This window comes from Apium graveolens, chromosome 6 (genome assembly GCF_009905375.1).
Source record: "Apium graveolens cultivar Ventura chromosome 6, ASM990537v1, whole genome shotgun sequence".
NCBI lineage: Eukaryota > Viridiplantae > Streptophyta > Magnoliopsida > Apiales > Apiaceae > Apium > Apium graveolens.
The window spans coordinates 47,924,477-47,947,648 of NC_133652.1; the positions used below are offsets into that span (position 1 = coordinate 47,924,477).

Sequence of the window (23,172 nt, forward strand, 5' to 3'; positions counted from 1 at the left end):
TATTTGCTCCTGATGGCCTTTGTGATTCATGTCAGAAGGCAAAACAAAGAAAATCTTCATTCAAGAGCAAGAATGAATCATCAATTCTTGAGCCTTATCACCTACTACATGTTGATCTATTTGGTCCAGTGAATGTCATGTCTATTGCAAAGAAGAAATATGCTATGGTCATAGTGGATGAGTTCACCAGATACACATGGGTGTATTTCTTGCACACAAAAAGTGAAACTGCATCTATCTTGATTGATCATGTCAAGCAACTGGATAAATTTGTCAAAGATTCTGTGAAGATTATAAGAAGTGATAATGACACTGAGTTCAAGAATTTGATCATGGAAGAGTTCTGCAAAAACCATGGAATAAAGCAGGAATTTTCTGCTTCTGGAAATCCACAGCAAAATAGAGTTGTTGAAAGAAAGAATATAACTCTTATTGAAGCTGCACGAACTATGCTTGATGAAGCAAAGTTGCCAACCTACTTTTGGGCTGAAGCTGTGCAAACTGCTTGTTTTACTCAGAATGCTACACTCATTAACAAGCATGGAAAAACACCATATGAGATGGTGAAGAAAAAGAAGCTAAATCTGAAGTATTTTCATGTATTTGGATGCAAGTGTTTTGTTCTTCAGACTCATCCGGAACAGTTATCCAAATTTGATTTAAAAGCTGATGAAGGAATTTTTGTTGGATATCCACTTTCCACAAAAGCCTTCAGAGTCTACAATTTAAGAACAAGGGTTGTCATGGAATCTATCAATGTCTCTTTTGATGATAAGAATATTACTGGACTTGAAGATTTCAATGATCATGATCAGCTGAGATTCAAAAATGAAGTTTTGAATTCTGATTCTGTAAATCCTGACAGTCTAAATTCTGACAGTCTAAATCCTGATACTGCAAACTCTGATGGATTAAACTCAGATGTTATTGAAACTGTGGTGACTACGCCTAAGGAAAATGCACCTGTGCAGGGGGAGCATATTGAAGATCCAACCACATCTCAAGAAGCATCAGAACCTACAACAGGCTCTTCAAGTTCTGTTGGGCTAAGTTATGATAATTCTGGAAACTCATGTTCTGAAATTTCTGGAAACTCAAATATTGAAGGATCCAACTCAGAGAGCATAATTTCAGGGGGAGCATCAGAGAATGTTAATGAAGACAGTATGGATCATGGGGGAGCATCCAGTTCTAGAGATGACCTTCCATCTGCTAGGAAGTGGACTAAAGCACATACACCTGACTTAATTATTGGAAATCCTGATGCAGGTGTCAGAACTAGAACAACTACATCAAATGAATGTCTCTATCATTCTTTTCTTTCTCAGACTGAACCAAAGAAAGTGGAAGAAGCTCTTCAAGATGCTGATTGGGTGCAAGCAATGCAAGAAGAGTTAAATGAATTTGAAAGAAATAAAGTCTGGACCCTAGTGCCAAGACCAAAGAATAAATCTGTTATTGGTACAAAGTGGGTGTTCAGAAACAAAACTAACAGTGATGGCATAATTACAAGGAATAAAGCAAGTCTGGTTACAAAAGGATAGTCTCAACAGGAGGGAATTGATTATGATGAAACATTTGCACCAGTTGCTAGATTGGAAGCCATAAGAATATTTTTGGCTTATGCTGCTCACAAGAAGTTTAAAGTCTTTCAAATGGATGTGAGAAGTGCTTTTCTCAATGGAGAATTGGAAGAGGAAGTATATGTTGAACAACCTCCAGGCTTTATAGATTCCAAATTTCCCAATCATGTCTACAGGCTTGATATAGCACTATATGGCCTTAAGCAAGCTCCAAGAGCATGGTATGAGACTTTAGCTCAGTTTCTTCTGGAAAGTGGATTTAATAGAGGGACCATTGACAAAACTTTATTCTACCTCAACCATGGAAAGGACTTACTTTTGGTGCAGATATATGTTGATGATATCATTTTTGGTTCTACAAATGACAGACTTTGTAAGAAGTTTGCCAAGCTGATGCAGTCTAGATATCAAATGAGTATGATGGGAGAACTTAACTATTTTCTGGGCCTTCAAGTCAAGCAGAATGAAGAAGGAACTTTTATTTATCAATCTAAGTACACCAGAAATTTGTTGAAAAAGTTTGGAATGCAAGATTGTTCAAGTGCATCCACTCTTGTGGCCACTGCAACAAAGTTGGATAAGGATACTGGTAAATCAGTAGATATTACTGATTACAGAGGTATGATTGGCTCATTACTTATCTAACTGCAAGTAGACCTGATATCATGTATGCTACCTGTCTTTGTGCAAGATTTCAAGCAGATCCAAGAGAACCTCACATAACAGCTGTGAAAATAATTTTCAAGTACCTTAATGATACAGCTGATCTGGGATTATGGTATCCTAGAGAATCGGACTTTAAGCTAATAGGTTACTCAGATGTAGATTTTGCAGGATGCAAAATTGACAGGAAAAGCACAAGTTGAAGCTACCAATTTCTTGGAGGCAGGTTGGTTTCTTGGTTTAGCAAGAAACAGAAGTCAGTTTCCACATCAACTGCAGAAGCAGAATACATTGCTGTAGGAAGCTGTTGTGCACAGATTCTTTGGATGAAGAATCAGTTACTGGATTATGGGTTAGAAATTTCTAAAATCCCTATTTACAGTGATAATCAAAGTGCTATTGCTATGACAGGTAACTCAGTTCAACACTCAATGACAAAGTATATCAGCATTAGGTACCACTTCATAAGGGAACATGTGGATGAAGGTACAGTGGAATTGTATTTTGTTCCAACAAATCAACAACTAGCAGATATCTTCACAAACCCACTATGTGAAGCTACTTTTACAAGATTGGTAAATGAACTTGGAATGGTTTCAGGTTCTTTCTATAAATCTGCCTAGTTTATGTTCTGATACATCAGACTTTATGATCAGTATTTATAGATATTACTATCTTTGTGTATTCTGTGCTTAAATTAAAATTTGCTTAAGTGCTGATTGTTGTCTGATGTGAATTCTAAACTCTGATAGTGATATGAATGTTTCCGTGACTATTCAATCCAATGAGGATAACTGTGCTAGATGTTGACCTAGTAGTATTTAATATACTAAAGATCCCATGTATGAAGTAATTGTTTATGTGGAAATCTTTTGACACAAGCAAATTCTGATATTGAGATTAGTTAAGTTTACTTTGTGTATCTTATTACTAAGTCAAAAACTAGAATAGTGCTTCTTATATGTTAAGTTCTGATGTTACTAAATCTGATGGATGTACTAAGTGCTGATAAGCCTCACTTATCAAAAGAAAAAGAAAAAGAAAAGAAACAAATATCAGGTACTCCTTTGAGATCTAGAGTAAAAATGTGGAAGGGAAGACCCAAGTGCATTGCTAGTATTAAGTAATCTGCATTAGAAAAAAAAATCTTGGTGACTTTTCACACTCTATGATTACTGGAGAAATACTCTGATAACAACATAAATTCTGATAAGCAGTCATGACTCACTTACACTGAGAAGCCACTGTAAAATGGAATTTCAAAAGATGAATAAAATGAGCACAAAACAGTTGAGGTGGACTCATGCATGAACTCATTCTACAGTAGACTTCATAATAGTGACAGATTTTAAGCAAAGTTCTTAGTTATGCCTTATTTCTAAGATGTACTGAAGTGAATCAGACTTTACTCTTTGTCTGATATTTAGCTTAATGCACACACATACACTCCATATGAATGATGAAAATTACTGTGGTGATAAATGTTATTTTAGATGAACAGTTTAAGTGTCAGTTGCATAAATTCTGAGGACAAGTTCTGATGGAAGTTCTGATGATTAAGTTCTGAGGAAACTATATCAGTATTTGTGTGAAGAATTACAGGAATAACCATTCACTTTTCGAGTTAAGGAGCCATATTCTGATGACTTTTAAATCCTGATAATAATCAAGTTCTAATGCTGACGTGGCAGTATTTATTTACTTGGTTTATTTTTTGTTATTACTTTAATGATCATATTTTTACAGAATATTGGTTTATGTGAGATAAAACAGTCATATCATTATTGGTTAGTGGTTAGCGTGCATGTCTTCAAAAACTGCATGCGCATAGTAATTGTTATTATATCCCGTGCCCATTAACTCTGGCTTTAGATCTTTTACTGACTGTTATTATTTCACATCAGTCTAGGGAGTCGAGGGGTCATTATTTTTACTTGAAATTGTTACACATTCCTCGCATCCCTTAGTATTCCATTGCCTATTTAAATGACGGATCATTCATCAGTAAAACTACATATGTTCATTTCTCTCAAACAATGGCACATTTTAGTTGGTATTACTGTTATGGCACAGAAACTGTGACTATCTTTCGAAATGGAATTCCGACTTCATACCTATCAACAACATTCCATTAGTCATCTGGATTCAACTTCCAGAGAACATTAAAAATGATGTGTTATCTTTCCAAAGAAAAGTTCATCTTCGTATTCTTAAACAGCAGGAGCAAATCATTCGTCTTGATGTTCTCTTTGTTAAAAGTAGGAAGAAGAATTAATTGTCATCCATCCGTTTCTCTTCACCATCAGCTTTGTCAGGCTTCTTAGACTAGGACTAAAGCTGTTGATGTTAAGAATCGTAGAATAGGACTATCTTTTATTTTTTGCATGTAATTGATAAATTTCATGAAATGTACTTATCTGATATATCAATGAAATTTTCTTTAATTGCAAGATTTGTTCTTTGTTTCTCAGATTATGTGACTGTGCATGTTTAATTGCAATTTATTAATCTTTACTTCATCGATTTTTCATTTTATTTTATGATGAATGTTTTGATTAAATTCTGTTGATTTGTGGAAACAACTGAGGAACAGGTTCCCATATCAGAACCTGTTGTTGTAGAAGCTGAGAAGATCTCTTCTCAGAAAGATACTATAACTGGGAGTTCTAGGCCTCTCAAAAGGCTTAGAAAGTTAAATTCTGATGATAAAGCTCCTACAGTGTCTCCATATTTGAAGAAATTACAGAAACAGAGAGCTCACAGGGACATAGTTGAGTCAGATTCAGAGGATGTAGTAGAAGCAGCTAAGGAAAGGGATCAAGAATCTCTGATCTCAACAGAACCAATGGTTATTGAATCACTTCCTTCTGCACAACCAGAAACTGCTCAAGACATAGTACCTACACCTCCTATGTCACCTATAATTGAACAAGTACATACTGCAGACCCAGGTACAAGTGCTAAAATTGATATTCATAACTTGATTGTGCCTGAGGTTTTGTACTTGGAAGCTCCACAAATTCAACTCACTCCATCAACAACACCAATTTTGGATGTTGATCAGAATCTGGCTGCATATCAGAATTTAGAGGATGATGTTGAAGCCTCTATAGCCTCACATACTGCTATTTTATCAGAGGATGTTGATACTACAGGATCTACAAGTTCTGATGCTGCCAATGAGGATATTAGTGGTGAATCTGCTGATAATTTAGATGCTGATGCAGCTGGTCCATCAGGACATGCACCTCAACAAACAATTAATAAAGCTGATCTAATCAAGAAGTTTGTTAAGGAAGCACCAGTACCTTGGAGTGAAACTCCTAGAGGAAAGGAGTGAACTAAGGAATGGAACACATTTAGTTTTGTTCCTTCTAAAAAGATTCTTGCTGAGCAGCTGGCAAAAGCTGATGAAATGCTGATAAATAATGATTTCAAGGCACAGCTGAGAGTTACTGCATTGAGTACTAGGCACCTTCAAGGTCAACACTCAACAACTCATGCCAAGGTGAATAAAATTCAAGAAATCTTGATCCAGCAAGATATGAATATGAAACTTGAAAAGAACAGATTTTTCAAGCCTACCTTTGACATAATTGCCTACATTGAGAAAACTCAGGAGAAGCAACAAACTCAGATTGATAAAATTCTAAAGAATCAAGCTTCTCAGCAAACTCAACTCAATGAGATCCAATCCTCAGTGGAATTGCTTGTCTCACTTCTTTTACCTGCTGATGCCAAAAAGGGGGGGAAAGTGATTAAGTCCAAATACAAATCTATTCAGACACTGACGGGAAAGGATGATGGAAATGATGACCAGGGAAACTCTGCTAAGGGTAGAGGTCAAGGTCAAGGCAAAGCATTTTCATCAAGTAAATCTAGAATTACAAGTCAAGGAACAAGTTCTGATACTGGGAGAAGAATAAGTTCTGATACTGGTAAAAGGATAAGTTTTACTGAACATTTGGAACTTGATGAAGAAATTTCAAAGAAGTTATTTCTTAGAGAAAATCCAGGAATGGACTTTGAGAGTCTAAAGGAAGAAGAAGCTAGACTCAAAGCAGAAGGTGTCAAGACAAAATCTAAAGCTTCTGTTGTTGAAAAGAAATTTCCAAAGCCTAAGGGTATTGTGATAAAGGAAAGAACAAATTATGAGGCAACCAAAGCCAAATCACAAGTGGAAATTGATCCAAGGTCCAAGGGCAAAGAAAAAGTTGATGAACCTGTAAAGGTTTATATGCCAGTCATGGATGAAGAAATAACTGATGATGAAGATGCTAATCTTACTCTGATTTCAAAAAAGATTTCTCAAACAACCTCTGACATGGCTCAAGTTGTTCAGAGTCAAGATGTAGTAAGTTCTGATATGACAGTGAAACAAGCAACCTCTGACATAGCTCAAGTTGACTTTATATCAGAAGTTAAGGAAAAGGAAACCTCTAACATTGCTCATGTTAAACCTTCAAAGATACTCCTACCAGGATTCACCAAAGCTAAACAGACTCAACCTTTGAAGACTGCAACAAGTGGTTTTGAAGCAAGACTTGTTACAGGAAAGGAAGCAAAAGATATATCTGGATTGGGTAGTTTTGATGAAAGAAGAGTACATAACACTACCAATGATCCAACTTTCTTAAGTGAACCAGGTGTTGGAGCAACTCCTGAAAGATTGAATCAACTTGAATCTGTATAAATGGTTTACCATTCTGTTTTGAATGAACACATCACGTTATATTTTATGACAGATGGTAGGGTATTCCATATCAAGAAGAATGCTATTCCATTGAAGTATTTTGAAGAACTGGAATATGTTCTATTTTTACTTCAAGTGAAAAATAGATCTACAAGTGGTGCTGCAGATTATTTAAAGTCACAAATTCAAAGACAGAAGAAGCTTTACTCTGTAAAGTCTGACAGCTCATATTGTCCCAAGTACAGAGATCACAAAGGTGAAATTGTTGAAATGAAGACGAATACTGCTAAGATTATAACTACTTTTCTAGGTTATAAGGCTGTGGAATTCAATCTAGAGTCTGACAAGGCATATCTGATCAGACTAGATCAGGAGATAAGAAAAGCTAAGATAAATGATCTCATAGCAGCTATTTTTTAAACTGGTGAAGAAACAACTGAATTGATAAATGCTAAAAGGAGGATGGTTAATGAACTTGAATATGATGAGAGATGTATTTTGAAGAATTATCTCTGAACAACTCCTGACATCAAAGAGATCAGAAATTGAAGCCAAGTCAAAGATCTACAACTGCTTAAATTCTGAAGTGTATACAGACTGAAGCTGTTATCAGACCTTGAGGATGGTAAAGCTATAAGGACTGTAAGTTGTAGTAATCTAGTCAAATTCTCATGCATTTGTACTTAATGTTTTTGATATCATCAAATATCTGTTGAACTTGTATATTATGCTAATTTACAATTGGGGGAGATTGTTAGATATATTTGATAATGTCATGGCTAATATGATTTGTGTTTAAGTTTTCAGATCTTACTTAACAGGACAAATCAGTACTTAACTAAAAATCGGTACTTATACTGAAGTCAGGACTTAAGATATCAGAACTTAAGTTATCAGAACTTAAGATATCAGAAGATATTTATCAGAAGATAATATCAGGATTTAAGGAGACTTTCAGATAAGGCAGGCGGCTGATTGAAAGGAAAGAAGATCAAGACAAATATAAGAAGAAATATGCATGAAGAATAGAATACTTGGAAGAAAAGATAACTAGTTGATATATTTTAGGAAGCGAAATTATATTCCATATCAATTAGAACATTATCTTGTAACTGTGTAGTATATAAACACAGACATAGGGTTTACACGATATGTGTTATCTTAATCGAAGTTATTATTCATTGTAACCCTAGCAGCTCTCGTGATAATTTGTTCATCACTGAGAGATGACAGTTCCATATTGTAACAGAGTTTATTGTGTTGAATAAAATCCGTGTTCTGTTACTTGAGTTCTTATATTCGATTTGATTGTAGTAAACACTGTATTCAACCCCCTTCTACAGTGTGTGTGACCTAACATATAGTTTCCAGATTGCCTTCTAAACGTAGCCTACATTATCTTTCTAGAGATTGTTCCATTACTGGATTGTTGCACGAACAAAATCTAACCATGTAAAATCAGAGGTTTACGCGATAATAATGTTTCAAATATAGCAAACAAAAAAATGATGGCACCATATTCAGCTGATACTCCAGTCGCTACTTTACATCAGAAAATATAAATTACAAACAGTACGAAAAAATCCAAACTAGAATAACAACAGAATTCATATACAATTTACAGTAAAATATTTAAGTATGAAACTTAACTATAATATACTATCAATAAAAAATATAGCAAAAGGAAGCCAAACAAACCAAAAAATACTGAATCAATCGTAAATTGATTCTAATATATAATAAGATGATAACTAGCCCTACTACATAATCTTATTACTTAATCAGATATGTGAAACAAATATATATTATTTATATATGTTCTACTATAGAACCACTTAAACAAAAAAATTAAAAGACATTTAAATTTCACAGAAATTAAATTTTATAAAATTTTAGGTTAGAATCATTTTTTTGCTAGAAAACTTACAGTAACAAAGCAAAATCAAATGATTATGCACAAAATCAGTGTTGCAATTTATAAACATATTGTTTTGATTTTACTATAGAAGCAAAAAGTTTATCTGTAAAAGATTTATAACAACAATATTGAATTCAACACAATAAGAAATTGAAACAATGAACGGCTTATATAACAAATCAACCATTAAGGTTAAAAATGAAAATGAAAGTAAATCTCAAAATAATTAAGGTCAATACACAAACCATCAATGTAATTCAATGAAACGACCTTTAATTTATCAAGACGAGGCTTAAATATGAGAGATGAAAAGTATAACCTGATGAAGACTGAACTTCAACTATAGAATCAAAAATTTAAGTTTGATTCGAAGATGCCGAACGGCAACAGTTTCATATATGGGTACCCGAAATCATTTCGGGTCGGAAATGAGTTTCATGTTTGAGTACACGAAACACGAAATTACACGACACGAAAGTACACGACACGACTCGATTGCCCGCCCGAGTAAGAATAACAATAAAATCATTATTGAATAAATAGATCATTATGCCGATAAAAGGTTACGCATTGAACTTTTCTCTCTCTTATATACGGTTAAAAGTTTGACTTTCAACGTGTGCGTTAGGGAAAAAAGAAATACGAATCATTTGTCTACAAATTAAATCACCCCCACTGCATCTACAAGACTACAACCACCTAATTGTCTAAATGGATTACCGGTGACAATGGATGAGCCAGTGATATGTACTTGGAGCAGCGGCCCAACCTAACTACTCCTATATATTCTGTCCAGATCTTCGGTCCGATCATCTTCATTACTACCAAGTACCAAGCTACCAACTGTTTTCTTGCCTAGCTGTTAGTTTCTGTGTTTGTTGTTTTCCATTTTAAGTATCAACTAGCTTTATAATCGGTGCGATGCAGAAAAATGGACAAGAATGACCGCTTTTTAGAATTTTTAAACCAAAATAGCTCTTTCTAAATATTTGGCCAACTTTGGCCGTTCTAATACATAGCCATGGACTGTGTATTCTGAAAATGGACTAAGATATAACATGTTGAACAGTTGAATACTATTAATACACGAAAAGCTATGTTGCAGTTGAAAGGAATATGTCCTAAGTTCAATCATGTATTAGGATTTAGGAATAACTTCCTGTATAATCTGTTTTGATTTCATTGATATTAATAAAAGACTAGTTTTGTTTTTATTACGGGCTCTATCTATTTAAGTGTTTAAATAAGATATACCATAGTTTAGAGTAAAGCTTTTTATGGATTATGATGAGATCATAATAGTGAGACCTAAAAGATGATAACTCTAAACTTAAATAGTTTCTGATCATAGGATTACTAACTGGTAATTAATAATCCGCAAAGATCGGTACATATTATGCTTGCTTCATTATGAAGGATGTCTGTTCTCATAGACATTTGTGTGGTGACACTATAGCTAGTATGTAGGTGCTTATTATAGAATAAGTTCACTGAACATGACTCGCACAGCTGAACAACTGATGGAGTTCACTCACGTGTCAGCAGTTGTTCACATAGTGATAGTTGTACAAGTATCCTTAGACTTGAGGTCATCATAGTCATCTTGTGTACACTGAACTATGCTTTGGTTTAGTTCTTAGTCTCCAGGGACAATTATTAGGGCTCTACTGGGTATAGGAATTTGTACACAAAGATAGTGTATGATCAATAAAGGATCTACCCCTTCCTGTGAAGGAAGCGAATGTTCAAGGCTGATCCACTTATGCTAGTTCAGGAATCTCTGGCCAGAGTGAATGAAATTAGAAAGGAGTTTCTAATTTGCATAGAACTAAGCATATTAAATGGTAAACAAATGATTAAATTAGATAGGCTTGACACAAGCTCCATGCCTTGTATTTAATCAGGACATTGTAGGGTAGAAGGAGTTTATTGTACGGTAACTATTCACTGAATAGGTTCTTGGTATTATAAGCAGTGAATTCGTATTATCCGGATAGTCGCGATATGCTGAGAAGTATCCCTCACGATGTAGAATAAATATGATTAATTAATTAATCATATTTAATAAATTAGAGAATTTATATAAATAATGATAAAATAGTTTTATTATTATTTATTTCTACTACCGGCTTAATATTGAACCTACAGGGTCACACCATAAAAAGAAAATGATTTAATGGTGGAGGAATTAATTAATAATGGCTGATAATTATTTATTTATGAAATTAATAATTAATTGGAAAATTTAATAATTGATTAAATGAGATTTAATTGATTATAAATTAATTAAGAAAAGTTTTTAATATTATTAATTAAGAATTTAATTTTTGGAAATTAAATCAAGAGAGAGAATTATTTCTAAAATGTTTAGAAAAAGGATTAATAATTAAAAGGTGTTTTAATTATTAATGAGAATAATAAATGGGTTAATAATAATAATATTTTATGGGAAAATTTCAGCTGAAAATTTTGCCTATAAATATACTATTATAAACCCTATTTTCATTCTAACCCGAAACCCAAAAAGTTTATAGAAAACCTAATTCTCTCCACCTCCTCCTCCTCCTTAACGTCGTTTTCTTGGTGGATACCGGTGGAGTGCTTCACGTTTGAGGAGCAGCTGCTAAGGATCTCTGATCGTTGCTTTTGGATCGCTATTAAAGGTTAGTAATCGATCCATATGTTTTTACCACGATTTATATGCTTTTATTTGGATTTTGTATGTGTGAAAGTGTTTTACCATGCCTCCGCTGCGATTAAAATCCAACAGCAGTGACATCACGCATGCACATGGGTGCATATACATTCTTTTCCAAAAGCATGTGTATAATTTATGAGCAGTGGTCATTCAGTATATAAAATCCTGTTACGTATCTGACTAATGCTTATTAAACTAGGATACGCATATAGTGAATGCTTATTATATTATATTAAAATGCTATACTCCCTTCAGCTATGTGTATCCAATTTCAGATTATTATTTTTTTAAAAATATAAACTGATTACACAGTTGGTACATGCGTATGCTGGCTACCCTGCTGCTGAATGCGTAATTCACCGGCTAAAATTGGCCACCTCGGCAAGACCAGGCTATTTTTGTTATTTTGGTTTGAAAAAAGTCTATTTCTGTCCATCACCCTGCGATGCACGGGTCTTCATTATATTTTTATAATATTTAAAATTTATAATAATTTTTTTTATATTTATAATAAATTTCTTTTTGGATCATTACGTTATGAGGATATTTATAAATAATAATATAAATATTTGTTGTTGGCAGGATTCAAACCTGAATCTTGGATAGTATATAAATAATAATATAAATATTTGATGTTGGTGAGGTTCGAATCTGAGAATTTTAGTAGTATATAAATAATAATATAAATATTTGTTGTTGGCGGGGTTCGAACCTGGGAGCTTGAGTAGTGTATACTCTTTTAATATTTGAATCTAACGGTCCTGATCAGATAATATAAAAGATCTGACGGTCATAAATGAGGATAACCAAACTAACCAAAAAAGACATACCAACAAAAAAAAGGCATACCAAATTATACCCCATTCCGGTTATTATAATATAGTATCAATTCCTTATTTTCTTTGTTTAGAAATGGTCTCCTAGAAATTTTTAAAATAATTAATATCTAAATTTCTTATTTTTTTCCTGATTAGATGTACAAGTAGAATTTGAAGCTTTTTTTTATTACTAACTTAAATATTTAAATATTTAAGTTAAAAATATTTTAATATTTAATTATTCAAATATTTTAATATTTGATGGCAATTTTAATATTTTTCACTTCTTGATTGTTAAAAATTGAAATGACATATAATATTAAAAGCCATAAAGACTCAAGTGCAGTGAAGTCTTATGAAATTTTAATATTTCATGTAATTTCGTTTCATGTCGTGTACCTAAGTTTAAATTCAAAACTAACACTAAATTTATCAGTATACTTTCGTGTACCAAAAATATCAAACTAAATCCGTCATTTTCGTTTCGTGTATGAAATTGCCCAATGTAATATAATGTAAGCCGAGACAAATGCAGTGACATCATCATATTTTGACTAAGATATGTGAATTTACTATTTGAAAGGTGCATTCAATGCTTTGTCACAATTGGTTTCGTGGTGTAGTTGGTTATCACGTCTGTCTAACACACAGACGGTCCCCGGTTCGAGCCCGGGCGAAGCCATTCTTTTTTACTTCTCTTGAAAGTAAACATTTAACGGACACGCAGGCCCTCAAGGATTAAATGCAAAATGGTTGGACCAGTTCAGCGGACTAAGCAATTTGATTAAATGTATACCGATATTCTTCATAAAAATCTGCATCTTCCTAGCTTACAGGCCGGTTAACATTCAAGTAAATGTCATAATTGTTATATATTAACATATCATATAGCGAAATTTTTTAACAATATATCGTAACAATTATTTGTTAGATCATCTACTCCCTGTCCCATTCGATTGTATACAGTTTTTTTTCAATATTCGATACGCATTTTAAGGTGAATAAAAAATATACTTCCCTAATTTATTTTTAAAATTTTCTTTTTTTTATTAAACTTCAAATATCAAACTTTTATTCAGAAGAAAAAAAAAATTAAAATAATTTATGCAAATATGTTATAAAGGAGCGTTAAGATGCGTGCCGGCTCCCCGTCCCCCTAATGTATACTTTCTAGGGGGACAGAGGGAGTATCTTTAAACTAGACACTGTATATTCACTAGAATGCAGCATTATTCAAATAAATTGCAAGAGTCTTTTCTCTTTCAGGAAATAGCACCTATTCTTCCTTCCTTTCCTCAACTTTTTAGGAGGACAAAGGAGGAGGAAGGAGTGGAGATGTCCATTTCTCCCTTGAGTTTCTACTTTCTAGGCATACAATACAATGTATATAATACTATAATGAAAATGCCAAGAAGAGAATAAAAAAGGGTTGCAAAAGAGAAATTGACTAGCACAGATCACAAACATTTCTCTTGCAATATGGTTGGCTCTAAAACAAACCTCACTTCAATCCGTTTTAGTACACCTCGGGACTGGATTAAGTATTTAGTTATTCGATAATCGAATTAATTTGGATTAAGTATTCAATTATTCGATAAACTGAAATATAATTTGATTACTGATAATTGAATAAGGACAAAAATCATAACTGAATAACAAACAGATATAAAATTTTGTTATTTTACCGAATCAAAATAGTTGCTCCCTCTGTTTTACTGGATTTTTTACATATTTGACATGTATTTTAAGACTACTATAAAATATTGTTCTATAATTAATTTTTTTTTTTTATATAAAAAGTTTAAACATTATATTTTTATTAAGAAAAAATAATTAAAAATTATTTAAAAAATCATATTTTACGGAAATTTTAAAATATGTGCACATCCCCGTACTAGAAGATAAACACCCCGGCAGGATTAGGATTGAAGGAGTATTAAATTCCATTTTCACCCCCACTTGCCTAGGATTAGGATTGAAGGAGTATTAAATTGAAGTTCCATTTTCACCCCCACTTGCCTGGCCAAACCAAGACAAACAAGATAGGTTATCTTATTCAGAATTGAGCAAAAAAGTCAAACGGTCAAATCATTCTTTTTGTAAAACAATGCAGCGGCAAGGGTACTTTGGTTATTGTACATTATTGAAACAAAAACAGGAAAGGAGAAGGACCCAAAGAAAGAGAGCTGGAATCACATGGGAGTTGTTTGGCTAATGGGGCCTTTTGTTTCTCTCTCCTCCTCTCAACAATAATGAAAACTTTTCTATTTTCTCTCTCTAACCCCATCTCATAAAAATTCAGAAAATTAAAAAAAGACAAAATTTTTGGCTAAAAGATTCAATTTTTCTAGCTCTCATCCGGAGAAAGGCTTCATGGCCGACGATAAGGTACCATCTTTTTCACATTTCACAAGAAATTTTTTGTAGTTCTTGATCTTGTTTATTGGTATGCTTTTGTTTTGGTACCTTCTTGTATGTAATCTTGATATGTAAAGATATGGGCTTTTCTTGAATAGGTGTTCAATTTTAGATCTTTTAAGCATGACCCATCATTTGAATCTTGATATTTTGGTTTGTATGTTATTGTTAGTTGTTTGTTGAACAATTGAATAAATTAGCTTAAATTAGGTTTTTATGAGATTTGTGTTTACTGAAATTATGTGACTTTGAGCTTGTTGTAGTCTTTTACAAGTAATATGGACTTCATCCAGGTTGATACTAGTAGATCTGTGAAAGATATTGGGTATGAGTTTCTTACATGATGCTAGTAGATTTGTCCAGTTGTGGTTTAAGATTGGTACTTTGTGTTGTTTTCTCTCTCCTAGGTCTTACCCACCAACCATGTAAACAGTTTTTGCTAAATTTTGGTGTATTTCAAGAATTTAACACATCCGCTTCTAGTGTTTTTTGAACGGGGGTCTTTACGGAAGCAACCTCTCTAGATTCTACATCTTAAGAGTACGTGTGAGGCCACCTTACATTTTACCCCTACCCCCTCTAAAATCTGAATGGGATATACTTGATCTGTTTGGTCTGATTTGGTATGGTTTAACACAGCTCATATCTGTCTTGTTTGGTGATCAATTCTTTTTAGTTGCCTTTCAGTGTCTTGTGGTGTTAAATCTGAGTTTTATTTATTTTTGTAACTAAAATTTGAAATCTTTCATGAGTTTGTTTCAACCTTTCATGTATGAATTATCTTTAAAATTGTTTTGACTTTTTTCTTACTTTTTTAGGATATATCTGCTCCTGTAGTTAATGGAAATAATGAAGTTACAGGTCATATAATATCCACAACCATTGGAGGCAAAAATGGTGAACCAAAACAGGTATATTATAACGTGTTAAACATTCCAGCTGTACTGTAAAATGATTTTTCTAATGCAAAGAAGTGTAATCTGTAGTTGGTTTATCATCTACAATCAACATGCTTCCTAAGTTGGCCCATACAAGGCGATAGCTTTTATATTTTATATTGAGATTTGAGCCCACCATTACTTCGTTGTGATGTTTCAAAATGGCATGTGATCTAAGTATTACTTAATTAAAATATGTAAAAGCTTTTAATATCATATGAACTGAGTTTTTCCGCCGAAGCGATTGTATATTGTTAAAATTCACGTTATTTTGGTGCTTCATGTAGACTGTCAGTTACATGGCAGAGCGTGTAGTGGGAACCGGATCGTTTGGAGTCGTATTCCAGGTATGCAAGTTATACTGATTGTAATTATCTTTTGATAGTGGTGATGTTTGAATTTGCTATGTTTGTCCTCTGTCTAGGCAAAATGCATAGAAACTGGAGAAACAGTGGCTATAAAGAAGGTCCTACAGGACAGGAGATACAAGAATCGTGAATTGCAGTTGATGCGCTCGATGAATCATCCGAATGTAGTTGGTCTTAAACACTGTTTCTTTTCAACTACCAGCAATGACGAGCTATTTCTTAATTTAGTAATGGAATACGTGCCTGAGACCATGTATAGAGTATTGAAGCACTACAGCAATGCAAACCAGCAAATGCCACTGATATATGTAAAACTTTACACATACCAGGTGTGCTTTGTGCTTCTCCTAATGTATTAATCATTTTCCCCACTCTATGTACACACCTTTACTGATGTATACTTTTAACAGATTTTTAGGGGGTTGGCATATATGCATGCTGTTCCTGGAGTGTGTCATAGGGACTTGAAGCCACAAAATGTTCTTGTATGTATATCTCTGATTTATGAGTTGGATCAAGGCCTGCAATTATTCTCTTAATATTGATGTTGAATTTTCTGCAGGTTGATCCTCTCACTCACCAGGTCAAAATCTGTGATTTCGGAAGTGCAAAAATGCTGGTATGTCATACTTGCTATTCGTTTTAGTAGCCAAAAATTAGTAGATGACTAGCTGTATCTAACCAAGCATGTTAAAGTATTATCATTGCTCAATCATGTGTGCAAATAACCATGTTTAAGACCTATATAATTAATTCCTTGTTGCCTGCATTTTTCTATCTGAGTGTCTCGGTTAATTAAAATATTTTACTGATGAATTGATAATATTCAATGATAAACAAACAAATTACATGTAAATATTAGGAGTTAAGACAGGGGTGCTCCTCTAATAGTTTGTGTTAACGACCTTAATTCTTGTAGGTATGTCTGTTAAATAATACAAGCGCAGTTCGACTATACGAACCAGAAGTTGTGATAGTACGAGTTGAATTTATGTGAACGTGTATAAAATATTTGTCCTGTTGGTATGTGCTTCTTCTTTGTATCTATAGGTACTCTAAAAGGAATCAAGTTAACTTGTTTAAAGCAATCATGTCACATGTTAAGGTATCCATGAGCTGTTTGAGTAGGATACACCAGTGTAATCTGCTGTTCTGTTTTTGCATCATATGTTTGCTCATGATATACGTCAGCTATAGGTGCTCAAAGTGATATGCAATATTGCAACCATTTTTTTTAATAAATTGACCATTATGTACATTCAGGTGAAGGGTGAAGCAAATATTTCATACATATGTTCAAGGTTCTATCGCGCCCCAGAACTTATTTTTGGTGCAACAGAGTATACAACTTCAATTGACATATGGTCAGCTGGTTGTGTTTTGGCTGAGCTGCTATTAGGCCAGGTAGGCACTTCTTTTATAGTTATCTTCATTTTTCCGCCGTCTCATTTTTGTAGTACATTTTGTATTTTTATTTAATACTCTGTATCTTATTCTTATAATTTTAAACTACTTAAGCCACTGTTTCCCGGAGAGAATGCTGTTGGGCAGCTTGTGGAGATTATCAAGGTATGACAACTAAATAGAGCAGTGTGTTTAATCATTTTTAGTTGCAGTTCTAATGTTTCATCTTGCAGGTTCTTGGGACTCCAACTCGGGAAGAAATTCGATGTATGAATCCAAATTATACAGATTTTAGATTTCCGCAGATCAAGGCACACCCGTGGCACAAGGTACTTCTAATATCGACAGATGTTGTATCTTAAAAGTTTTTTCCATTTACAACATTTATTAATTTTAAGAATTCAACTTTTGCTAAATTAAATTGGAGATTGAGACTCTCTCCTTCCCTTGTAGCAAATTATTAAGTGGCCACTTATATAGTAGGTATTTAGCGGCCATTACTAAAAATACATATTCTCTGCCACTACTAACGTCTAACCACATGTGGTAGTAAGTTGGTCAGTCTTGTTGCCAATTAACATTCTAAAGCATTTATTGTTTTAAAATAACAAAATCAAATCTAAAATACAGCATTCATTATAGTTGAGACCATTGCAGATCTTTTAACTTGCTCAACTTGGTTTATAAGTTGTTTCATCTTGATTTCAGGTTTTTCACAAGAGAATGCCTCCAGAAGCAATTGATCTTGCTTCCCGGCTTCTGCAATATTCACCAAGTCTTCGTTGCAGTCCTGTGAGTTCCGATTATGTTTTCTCTTTATGTATGATAGAGAACGGCTGTAGGAATTAATCTATTTTCCGATGTTAAGGCTTAAATTTTCATCAAATAAATATCAAGTCTTATATGTTCAATATGCGGTTTATGTAAAAGTACTAGTTGGATATAGTTTGTCCAAGAAATGCAAGTAGACTGAAAAAGAACTTTCAGTCTATATCTTATTTGGAGCCTATTATATGTTATATTCCCCGTTTTTTACTAGTGGCTGTTCCTGTTGCAGTTGGAAGCATGTTCCCATCCTTTCTTTGACGAGCTTCGTGAACCCAATGCTCGCTTACCAAATGGCCGTCCTTTACCTCCACTTTTTGACTTTAAGCAAGAGGTATGCCCCCTATTTTATTCATAAATGTGACTTGGTCATAGGATGCAAAACTGTTGCTTCTTATAATTCCAAAATGATTGATACTCTTTGCTTTCAACAAAATCTAGCTAATAACATATATATTTAAACCATGTCAGGAAACAATGGCTCAATTATGTTCCATGGTATTTTTCTAACAAAAGAAATTGATAATTTGATTTTGTCTTGTTAGCAAGAAAAGCCTTACAAAAATGTTTTAAATGATGAAATGTGCTTGCATCTTTTAAATTCAGATGTGAACTTATGTTGAATGAGTAAGTGTGTATGGTACACAGTTCCTGCATCATAACACATGGTTCGTCGATATGTGATTTATTCAATAAAATTATATTCTCGTTTATAATTTGACTAAAGCATTTAATGTGGATATGGCATGGTCGTCATGCTTGTGCCGTAGAACTAAAAAGTAGTAGACTGTTTTTGTCATTTAATTAAAGAATTAAAAAACACTGTAACTATTGAAATAGAAGTTTGTATTAATGTAAAAAAAAACTTTCAAGCTGAAATAAATAATACTTTTTCTAATAAGTGCAAGTTAATAAATATACAAGTAAACAAATATTTAATAATGTACTATAAATTATTTTTATACACTAGCATATATTTTAAACAATGATACAAGTTCACAGTTAATAGATTAATTTCCTATTTTGGCAAATGTATTGGAACATGCCGATCCATGCCCTTATGTTCTTAATTGTTTTGGGGCTAATGGTGCTGCGGTCAACTGAAGCTGAGGATTTACTAGTCCCTGTCACTTCATTACTAGATCTAATTTTCTCCAGTAAGTTCTTGTTAGGTGTACTGAAATATTTGTGGTTACAGCTGTCAGGAGCATCCCCCGAACTTGTTAATAGACTGATACCCGATCACATAAAACGGCAAATGGGTCTACAGTTCCTGCATCCATCCGGAACATAATATGCTTGGGAGGGCGGACAATCTGAGTTCAGCTTGTTAAGTTAAATCGGAAGGAATCTCTATTATAATCTCCTTTCAAAGGATGTTGGAGCACTGTTACATATATTGGTTTACCTGGATAGTACAGATACTGTGGCTGGATGGCTCCACCGCCTGTTACATGATGCTTTTTGTTGCTATTTCTTCCACAGAACCTCTCTCCATGAAACGACGGTAGTTGCCATTAAGAAAGAACAGATAATGAGTTCTTTTTGTATATTTTGCTTGTACTAATCAGGAAGCTCTGTGCAAAGTAAGAGTGTAGAAACCTAAGAAGGCCGGAATTGCACCATAAAGAAGTGGACAAAAGAATGCTGTTTTTTGTGCTTGAAGTTACTTGTATCAGTACCAGTTTTGGGTTCTTTCTATATGTACATATACATTTTCTGCTATTTGTGAATTATGATTTGCACTTTGCATTTAAGACAACTAGAATTAACCTACACCTTATCTACTACTACCTCCGCCCCCATTTATTTATAGTTTTTTTAACATGCTTGACACGCATTTTAAGGTAATTATAAAATATATTTCCGTAATTTATTTTTAAAAAAATTTCTTATTTTTATTTAGAAGAAAAAAAATTAAAAAAAAGTTATGCAACTGAGCATTAAAGTGTGTGTCGCGGAGGGAGTAGTATTTTATGTGTTGCCAGGATTGATTATAATGATGAAAATAATGACCTAAAGTAAAGAGATCGGATAATTACGGGTGTGTGATTCTTTAAACCCTAGGCTGTTTGCAAGGAATTTAAACCTTAAACATGTAATCGTTTACCTTCACTGAAGCATTAAAATTACGAAGCAAGGAATCGCTCATATAACATACAGTCATGTACACGAAGACACTATAGATTATGTCTAGATATATCAACACATCAACTAACCTACATCTGCAGAATAAAAAAAGCTAAGCTACTGAAAGACATACTAATGAATCATAGGTTTAATCACCAAAAACTTGTCTATTTGACACATGCTCATTATGACCGGATAAATATAAGGTTGCAAGATTTTAAATCTGTCACTGAATATAATTCTGCCTTGTTCAAAATAAGCTCAAAACTAATTTTGTGTGGTGAAAATATTATTGATGCTAACATGATAGAAAAGATTCTTTCAACATTTCACCCGAACACTATGATTTTGACACAACAGTATAGGGAGCGCAATTTTGGAAGTATAGCGAGCTGATATCTCTTCTTGTCGCTGAAAAGAATAATGAGTTGTTACTGAAAAATCATCGGATACATTCCACAGACTCTGCCCAGTTATCTCAAGTACATAACACGTCATTCCTGAAGAATGAGCGTGGGAAAGGGCATAGAGGAGGACGAGGTTACGGACGAAACCGTAGGCATGGAAACTTTCGAGTCCGGTTTCAAAATCGTTTTAACTCTAGCCCCCTGAAGTGGCAGCGTATGGTTACAACAATTCTGACCACCAGAAGTGACAACATGCAGTGCCAAATAAAAGGAAGACACCACAAGAAGAAGATACTAGGGATATATGTCTCAGATGTGGGGAACATGACGTACTTGTCGCACACCGAAATATCTAGTTGACCTCTACGAGGCAAATAAAAAGAATAACGGAAAAAGGGTGGAAACGAACTTAGCTAGTAATAATCTAAGTGAAGAACTAAACAACAAGATCTCAATTGAACTTAGCTAACCTTTATTATGATTTAGATAAATAGATTTCATTTGTATTTCTTTGATGTTATGTTTTAGACGTGCTTATTTTAATATTCTGCTTTCATGTACTTATTTTATATTCTTGTATTATATACGTTGTTTGCATAATAAAATTGTTATTCACTTATATATACACGGCATAAATATGGGAGATATATGCATTGCTGACTGCGCAACCACTCACACAATTTCACAAAATCGGAAATAGTTCTCAAAGTTGATTAAAACCAACTCACACGTTTGGACGATTTCGGGAATATCAAATATCATAGAAGTATTTGGGAAATCCAGTTTTATACTACCAAATGAGACACAAATTCACATACATGATGATCTATATTCTAGCAAATCCACTAAGAATCTTCGGAGTTTTAAAAATATTCGTCTTAATGGTTTATATGTAGAAACCACTAGAGAAAATGTAAAAGAATATCTCCTTATCACCTCAATCACCTCAGGACATAAGAAGATTTTAGAAAAATTACAATCAATCTCATCTGGATTATATGCTACTGAAATTAGAGTAATCAGGTCTCACAGTATCACCACTCCCAAAATTATAGATCCAAAATCACTCATCCTTTGGCATGAAAGACTTGATCATCCAGTAGTATCCATGATCGTCGAGTTATAGAAAATTCTACAGGACATCCCCTTAAGAATCAAAAGGTCTATCACGTGATGAACTTCCTTGTTCAACATGTTCTTTGGAAAAACTAATTGTTCGACCATCTCCAGTTAAACTTCAAAACGAGTCTCCAGATTTCTTATAAAGAATTCAAGGTGATATATGTGGTCCTATTCATCCATCATCTAATCCATTTAGATATTTCATTGTCTTAAAACTATCTAATTGCAGGAATCAAGTATGCATATTCAATGTTGTTTAAGTGAATATCAGACTTTAACTCTTCATCCTGAACTGCTTCTTTAAATTGAGCAATGTCAGAGGTTAACTTCACTTTCTCAGCTCAGAATGCTTCCAGAAATCTTCCTTCTTAAACCAGCCTGGATGATTTCTGCTTCAAGTAAATTTTCTTCAGTATCAAGAGCTTTAACTACTTTATAGATTAAATCTATCAGAGTTTAAGATTTAAATTCCTTAGATACTGTTTCCAGCTTTGGCTTTAGACTTTAAAATTCTTGACTTTTCTTCTATCTTCTCCTTTCCTTTAAGCTTCATGTCAGCAGTTCCAATAGCTTGTGGTATGAGAGATCTTTCATCTTCTACCTGACTGATTTCCCTTATAACTATACCTCTGGTTGGTCTGTTAGAAGGATCATCTTCATAAAGTACTTGAGAACTAATAGCAATATCAGCATTTGCTGTCTTCATAGAATTTTTAAAGACTTCCTCCGTGTGCCTTGGCTGTTCAAGATCAACTCCATGATTTTCCTTTGCAAATATTCTTCTACTTACCTCATAATCAAATAATTGAATCTTTGTATCCTTGTAGAACATAGTTGTCTTTCTTCCTTTAACTTTCAGAGTTTGAAGATATTGACTTTCTTCAGCACCAACTTCTTTCTCCAGAATACCTTGGTCTTCATCAGCAACAGTTGTGACTTGTGAAGATTTTTGCATTTTAGTAGTCACAGTCAATTCTTCAACTCTTCTTTCATTTCTCTTGCTTCCTCTTTTACTCTCCTTCTTTTCCCCCTTATTACCTCCATCAAGATTTTCATCATCAGTACCTATCAATCATAACTGTTTGCATTTAGATTTATTAATTTTCTCCCCTTTTTTGGCATCATCACCAAGCAGTAGAGAAAGAATCAAGTCCATTGAATTATGTACTTCAGTAAGTTGATCAAAC

At 33.6% G+C, this 23,172-nt stretch overlaps 1 protein-coding gene and 1 non-coding gene across 2 annotated transcripts; both read left to right on the forward strand.

The window, feature by feature from the left end:
* The first annotated feature begins 12,981 nt into the window (after positions 1 to 12,981).
* On the forward strand, positions 12,982 to 13,055 carry TRNAV-AAC (transfer RNA valine (anticodon AAC)). Its single transcript has one exon. It is a non-coding gene; the product is annotated as a tRNA-Val (tRNA).
* A 1,507-nt stretch (positions 13,056 to 14,562) lies between these two features.
* Positions 14,563 to 20,051, forward strand: LOC141666411 (shaggy-related protein kinase eta). Its single transcript, XM_074472398.1, has 12 exons — positions 14,563 to 14,761; positions 15,610 to 15,702; positions 16,017 to 16,076; positions 16,154 to 16,426; positions 16,508 to 16,582; positions 16,660 to 16,716; positions 17,361 to 17,501; positions 17,616 to 17,666; positions 17,735 to 17,830; positions 18,210 to 18,293; positions 18,559 to 18,660; positions 19,525 to 20,051. The coding sequence occupies exons 1-12, from the start codon at positions 14,747 to 14,749 to the stop codon at positions 19,618 to 19,620; spliced, it is 1,143 nt and encodes a 380-aa protein (XP_074328499.1). The 5' UTR covers positions 14,563 to 14,746; the 3' UTR covers positions 19,621 to 20,051.
* The last annotated feature ends 3,121 nt before the right edge of the window (positions 20,052 to 23,172 follow it).